Below are 7,543 nucleotides of genomic sequence, written 5' to 3' on the forward strand. Positions count from 1 at the left end.
ATGGTCCTTCTGTTTCCATGCACAATATGTGCTTGTTGTCCTCTGTTCCTTCATTAGCGCTTCAGGTCCAGTCTGACCACAGAACCCCTGTTGGCTAGAGCTTTCCTGGTCATTAGGCATGCACTTAATTTTCACACAGAGGGAACCCCACCCCACTAACAGCCCTATACCCAGAATGACACCAGAACTATAACAGCAATGATGCCCAGTCACCCAGTCACGGTCACCAGGGGTTGTGTGGTCAGAAAGTGGCCAGTGATGAACAGGGTAGAGGGTAGCTAATGAATATTGCACTGCGAATGACAGAGTCAAGAGTCTGTGCACTACTAAAATGCACTGACATACTACACCTAATTCTGTGGCCAGGGAGTGTAAATGTGAAACTGTATTTACAATAAAACCGGTTGGAGAATGTGAACCATATAATGTATCTGATTACAAGAACAATATAGATGATTTCTACAGCTCATATCTGAATTTATTTCACTGAATTGGTTTTATACAGTCATTGCTTTGGTGCAATTGCAAGAGTGGAATCATGGAATTTAAAACAGTGGGGGGGATCTTAAAAAGAAATTCAGTTTCAAAATATCACCAAAATGTGATTTATTCACTCTTTACAAAAATAAACTTTTGTCCTATTAGAAGCAAAAATAAGTTAAGAGCCCCACTGTTTGTGAAATGAAGGGAAATGGCTCCACCCACATTTTACAGTGCAGCCTACTGAGACAGCAGAGAGCTACTGCCTGCCAAGCATCTGCTGGAACAACTTTCTCACTTCATACCATCACTTAACAGACATAGATGACAGCCCTAAACATACCAGAAGGGCTCTAACTTTGGGAAGCAGGTATTGGCTGAGTTTCCTGTACACAGACTGCAACAAATATTCCATAAAGAATGTCAGGTAACAATTATTCTGAGGTATTACTATTCTTAAAGTCTTCTATCTGGGAAACTAGCTCAGGCTTTTTTCCTGCCACAATGCTAAGTTAAGACTGCAATTTTATGGATAATTAACTGAATCACTGGATAAGTAACTTAAATGAGTTACTGCTGAAATATATTTACGTATTTATGTACACAGACAGGCGCCAAGCAGTCAGTGATTAAGAATCCTCAGTGACAATCCTTTTTAATGCTCATTAGGCAAGAGAAAATCCCATTATTCTTCTGTTTGGCCGTTTTAAGTTGTTTCGGTTGTAAACATTTTAACAGTGTTCATGTGAAACTTGCACACTTCATCTGTCAAATCTCTGAAGTCGGATTTGGCGCATTTCTTCTATGGCAGGGTCAGAGTTGACCGTAAACCCATATGCAGGTCTGCTTTGAGTGGAGCCTCCTACAGGACACATATTTAAATACATGGTCGGTCAAAACACTTAGAGGTATTTAACAAACAGGATTTCTCAGTTATTTAAGACAAACGTCAAAACTCATTAATTGCAAGAGAGCTAAGCTACATTTCTACTAAGAACTCTTCACTCTTGGTATGAGCTATCCATCTTACTGAGATCTCCTGCTTAATGAAATACGCCTTTGATATTTACAGAAAACTCAGTGACAATGGAAATGAAGGGCTGAATGCAAGTCTATTATACAACCAGTAGAGGGCACCAAACACAAACTTTGTCCCTAAAAGGAATTCTTGAACAATAATAATAATATAAATTTTAAAATATACCTGTATGTCTTTTTTTTTTTTTAAACAGCAAAGATGAATGTCTACCGTACATATTAGTGATAACATTTTACTATAGAGATAAATCTTACTAACATCTTTTAACATCTTTTCAAGAAAATCATGAAGAATCAGTGTTTCTTAACACTACATTCATGTTGGCTTGACAAAGCCTTCTAAAAAACTCTAAAGTCTGCAGGGAAAAAAAACAGCACTGAGTGCCCACCATGCTTAGGTTGGCCAGATTCTACTCTGGTAACTTATGTGACAACAAGTAAACATTAGTAGATAGAAAAACTGAATGTTGGCTTTGCCTAATCAACATAAATAGCTAATAAACCATTCAGATGCCCAGAACTCCTTGCTTAGTTAGGTTATTAGGCCTTATCAAAAATTAAATCAAATCAGATCTAGAAATCTTTTTTTTTTAAAAAAGGTCTACTGTCTGTTGAATACCACCAGTGCAAAATGTGAGTTTTACCAAGTCCTTATCTCTCTCTTACCCATAATACCTCTTACCTTGATCTCGCAGGCTGGCCCTAATGGCTGCGTCATACTGCTCCTCTTCTGATAGGCCGGCCGTGTAGGAGTGCTGGGGGGGGGCAGTGGGTCTGTTTGTGTAGGGGGCGCTAGAGCTGTAGGAGCCATCTGAGCCCTGTCCATAATAGGCCGGATTGTTCGAAGGGTACGGCATTCCATATCCGCTGTAACCTGCAGAATGGGATTGGACTGGGTAACTATTGGCAGGGGCTCCTCTCCATTACTACTGCCCCCTTTAAAATGCTCGTGGACTCAGTTTACCTGAAGAGTTATAGTATGTGGAAGGTCTGCCAAAGATTCCATTAGATGTTATAAAACCTAGAGGAACCAGAGGAGGGTTGTTGGCCAATAAAATTGGGAGTTTTGGTGGCTGCATTATATTATGAATCATTCTGACTTGTAACTAAGAGAAAGAACTGAGCAACCAAGCAAAGAAAACATACATGTATACAATGACACACAGCAGTCTGCATACCATCAAATCTTTTCCTTAAAGACATTACAGCAAATAAAACTTTACACATTTTCTCACAAGCTGTGCAGCACCAGAAAACCAAAATGCTGCCCTTCAAATAAACCTGACACAGACACACACATGCGCGCACACTTTCATACCAGCACAGCTGTTTCAGCGAACACACGCTCGGTAGGGAATCCTGTTTACACCTGAACGTCTACTCATCAAAGAGACAAAAGAGGGTAAAACACACACACACACACACCTGCACATGTCTTCATAAGTGTCTTGAGGGGGCCAGAAGTGTAGAGAAGGCCAACTAAGATACCAGCAAGGTGACCGACGAATGAGGTCCTGGTGGGAGGGAGAGAGAGAGTGTTAACATGCTTTATGTTCCCACCTGGGTTTCATGTTCACACACTGACATACTGTAATTATGAGCCCACTCACAGATGCTCCATGCTAACTGCTGTCAAGAAAGGAAAGGTCTGAAAGGCTGTAATTACACACACCCACAAGCTGGCCGAGGGAATGTGCAGAATGACCAACCAGACATCATCTCCAACACACTTGATTAACCCAGATTTCCTCTTCTTTTCAGAGTTTTCAAACAGAAGCTAGATGGTTCCTTTAGAAAATATCACAGTACTACCCAGCATTTGCTAGAGATTACCACAGCAATTATCATCAGCATATTATAAGCATAATATTGTGGACATGTTTGTATGAGAGCACTAGGTGTTTAACAACTGAATACAAATGTTACAGCATTTAGGACAATACTGAGAATAGTGCCTGTGTTAATATTTATACCTCACATACCCACTAAGATACAGCTCGGCCACAGAGACAATCCCCCCACCCCTTTTTGTGCATATTATTAATATTAGTGTTGGTATTCATTTAAATTCTGTTGTTTTCTGACTGGGGTGGGTCTGGGAGAAAGGGGAAGTGCTGGAGAAAATGTGAGGGGAAGGAAAGTCTTCTCGCACATTTTTACACTTTTTTTTGCGCATTCTGTTTGCCAGGATGCCTGTGGGTTGCCAGGTTTGTTTAAAATACCTATTTTTTTTTAAATAAAACACAACAGGGTTAAGACCTTGATAATGAATAATGAACCTAAAATTTAACCCAACCTGGCATCAGTTACCAAGAAGAAGGCTACAGGCACTTGGCCGCTAGCATACTTGTCTAACAATATTCATCAGATGTATGCTCTTTGTATGCTAAAGCTTTTACACAGGCCTAAAACAGTTTTGCAAAAATCGGGAATTTTCCATGGCATGTTACTCATGTGAGTGTGTGTCTTACCCTGGGTTCATAATGTGTATAAGGATTAGCTCCACCCAGCAGGCGTAGCGATTGGCTAGAGGAAATCCCATGATGTATTTAACTCCACCAGGATTATAATAATTATTCACGACTTTCAGCCCAAACAGAACACCTGTAAGAGATGGGTTTACACAGTGACTCCACATGTCAGAGTTTTTCACGCATTACGCCTCATCTAGGGCCTCATCTAGTGAAGCTCCTACACAATCTTCACAAAATGAGACAAAATGTGGTAGGACCTCATCTGCTATGTCCAGAATGCAGGAGTTTCTAATTAAAGTTTAAAAGCTAAATATATATTCACATAAACACGGACACATCCACATGCATGTACACACACATGCACTGACCTGAGAACCCTACAGCACACTGCATGCTGTAGGATGGATCCTCCGTCAGCTCTGAGAGTCCTGCCTCCAGAAGCAGGTAGACCAGTCCCGTGAGCAAGGAGAAGACGGACAGCAGGTAGGCGAACCAGGCGCCGCCAAGCTGACGCTCCAGTTTGATGCCTTTCCAGAGGAGGGACACCATGTTGAAGTAGAGGTGCATGTCATCGATGTGGTGAAACGGTGAGAGGAGGAGACGATACCAGTCCCCACGCCAATACGCCTGCTGCACACTCACACATGTCTGGACACATAATACACACACACACACACACACACACACACACACACACACACACCATGTCAGCGGAAACCCTTCACATCTGGTCACAGAATAATTCTAATCTTCAAGCTTCTAAATTTACAAAATAATTGGCCAGGAATATCACTCAAATAAAAGGCCTGTTTCATACATTTTTGTTTCAACTAAGTGCAGCACCACCAGTATGTAGTGTATGGGAGGCACTGTCGTTAAGGGTCACATGACTACCTGTAGGAGGGGCTTGGCAGGAAACAGGAAAAGATAGACATTGACACCCAGTGTTGCTAAGGTAACAGGAGGAATGTTGTCGAGACCCAACTGGAACACCTGAGAGGCCAGCAACAGCAGGCCAATATTAAAGCCACGTTGCCTGCTACGCATCTGAGAGACAACACACACACACACACACACACACACACACACACACATTAAAATAATAAGAATAACATTACAACACTGTTGCCTAGTAGTTATGTAAAACACACACAAATATTACAATAATAACAATATTACAATATTGTTGCCTAGTAGTCATGTAAACCACACAAACATAGAGATGTCTGCTATAGAGTGTTGCCAGCTATAGAGAACACAGCATGTGCCAAGCATCACCACAACCCCTACACAGGTCACAGACACACCCTATTCATGCACATATCTCCCATCTAACACCCAATGCAGAGGAAGCAGTTGGAACAATACTGAACAGAAATGAACACACACACACACAGCTGGTTGTGAACACAAATGCACACGCACACACACAGCTGGTTGTGAGGGTTTGAGAATGTGAACAATGCACTGAGTGAGCAATGCTCAAACCACAGAATCCTTAAGAGTGTAAATGAGGATCAGACCTAATAACCTACACACGCGTACACACGCTCATGCCAGATCAGTTTTGTTACGCCTACAGAGAAATAGAACTTTCCACATACATCCTGTTTTTTCCACAGTCTCCACCCTTTGATAATGGATAATGAAAACAGTTGATTCATTATCAAGGGGCAGAGACCAGGAAAAATGCCTTTTACAGAGGGGGTCATGGTATATTCTTAATCTCAATACTGTGTATCCAAATGGGATGAATGAGAATTTTTCATTATCATGTTTTTTTTTGCAAAGGTTTGTAGGATTATGTATTTAACTATTAATGTAATCATTAAAAATTTGTTTAATTTTCTTTAAATTGTATTTTATCAGTTCTCCTTCGACTCTGTACACATGTAACTCGTCTTTCACTATATTGTGGATATCAACTTGTAATATGATTGATGACATCAAACACTTGCCACACCTTGATGACGTGGCCAAGGGGGTGACCTTTTATCACTGTATATAAGAGAGTTGATGTTTCAAATGTTACAAGTATGCTGATGAATGCCTAGCAGCCAAAACATGTCTCGTCCTGAGTCAAATAATATATTATGCAGTGATTTATGACAGCAAGTGCTGTCCAAATTATTACTCATTGGTAAACTTATTGGTAAACTAATATATCTACTTATTGGTAAACTGGGATGTTCTAATCCTGTCACTTCACTTCTCTGCTGTCACTCAGGTTTGTTGATGGAGCGCAGTCGGAGTGCTGATGTTCCAAGGTGTCCTCATGCCTGTCTGTCCTTCTGGCTCCATCCTTATAGCTGTGTTGCCATAGCAACATCCGCCGGAGTCCATCTTTGCACATTATAGTTCCCTAATTTACACACTCTTGTACCAGGACGTGCCTAATAATCCATGATCTCTTTCTGCCGAGGCACACCTGCTCTTCATGTCATGTTACTGAGCCCCCAGCCAACTACTCCTCTGTTGCCCTTGATGGACGTTCTCATGCGGGATGTGCTTATTTCTCTATTTTTATTGTTATTATTTTCCCTCGCTTTCACTATCTATTCTGATCCTTATTGTTCATATTGTTGCTGCTATAGTGTCTGTTGTCGGCCAGAGTAGGATGACCCCCCTTGTGGTCTTGGCTACTCTCAAGGTTGCTTCCTTATGCTCTTGTCAAAATAAAATTCAGTGTCAAAACTAACGTCAGCACGAAACTGATAACATAGTGTTAAAGAACTGCTGCGATAAGACACAACTGCCAGGTCATTTAGCTAGCTAGCTAACCAGCATGACCATGGCGTACAGTAAACAGCTGTCATGATAATGGCCTTTAATCTATTTAAAAATAGACGGTTAATCTAGCCAGCTAGTAATTAAATAGCTAGAATGCTTTCTCTGCAATTAGTTAACTAACAAGCCTAGTTAGTGAATAATAGGTACGTCGCTCAAGCCGATAAACTTTTAACAAACAATGTATTCAAAGTTTTGCGGGAAGAAGATAATCTTTTACTTAATCTTTAGTGTCAACATACCTTTGAAGGCTTTGAAGGGACCAAAAACCCAGATTCTCATACGACACTTCCGGGTACTCTTTGTTGTGCTGTCGGAGTTGCAGTAGGTTGTAAAAAGCAGTCTTAGATTCTGGTGACTTCTCTCAAAACACCTAAAGTAAATCCCTTGACATCAAAATGGGTTTTGGCATAAAACACGTCAGCGTATAGTGTAGTTTCACATAATTTCATCAGATAAGATTCACGCCGGAAGAAAACAATACCACGTGATCATAAACGGAACCTTTTTTGAACCAAGAATTTTTTGGAACTTTGTTGGAAAAGTAGCTACAAAGATTTAGTAATTCAAGTAATCCTGATATGAATTTTAAGGCCAATTCCAGAAATTGTCTGAGTGAGTCATAAAAATTTGCACTTTTCTACCGTCGGGAGAAAGTTGGGTGCTTTATAACTGTATGACATGACTTTCAAGGACTTAGAGCTCTCAAATATTTTTTTGAAAGGAATCTGAAAATAATAATCAATGTATAACCTAATAGTGTG

The 7,543-nt window shown here is 40.6% G+C and overlaps 1 protein-coding gene across 1 annotated transcript; it reads right to left on the reverse strand.

The window, feature by feature from the left end:
* Positions 1-1,106: 1,106 nt before the first annotated feature.
* On the reverse strand, positions 1,107-7,262 carry rhbdd1 (rhomboid domain containing 1). Its single transcript, XM_027028407.3, has 8 exons — positions 7,022-7,262; positions 4,887-5,039; positions 4,361-4,640; positions 3,990-4,122; positions 2,944-3,032; positions 2,483-2,539; positions 2,201-2,392; positions 1,107-1,342 (listed from the first exon to the last, which is right to left on the reverse strand). Exons 2-8 carry the CDS (start codon positions 5,037-5,039, stop codon positions 1,242-1,244), a joined length of 1,005 nt encoding a protein of 334 aa, XP_026884208.2. The 5' UTR covers positions 7,022-7,262; the 3' UTR covers positions 1,107-1,241.
* Between the last annotated feature and the right edge of the window lie 281 nt (positions 7,263-7,543).

This window comes from Electrophorus electricus, chromosome 17 (assembly GCF_041902795.1).
Source record: "Electrophorus electricus isolate QZ-2024a chromosome 17, ASM4190279v1, whole genome shotgun sequence".
NCBI lineage: Eukaryota > Metazoa > Chordata > Actinopteri > Gymnotiformes > Gymnotidae > Electrophorus > Electrophorus electricus.

Excerpts from the sequence above, each read along its gene's own strand:
- rhbdd1 (XM_027028407.3), bottom strand. The coding sequence starts at position 5,039 with ATGCGTAGCAGGCAACGTGGCTTTAATATTGGCCTGCTGTTGCTGGCC. Across the intron at positions 4,123-4,360 it reads GTGTGCTGTAGGGTTCTCAG|GTGTTCTGTTTGGGCTGAAA; the intron begins GTCAGTGCATGT and ends CATCTCTTACAG. Across the intron at positions 2,540-2,943 it reads ACTTATGAAGACATGTGCAG|GTTTTATAACATCTAATGGA; the intron begins GTGTGTGTGTGT and ends TGGTTCCTCTAG.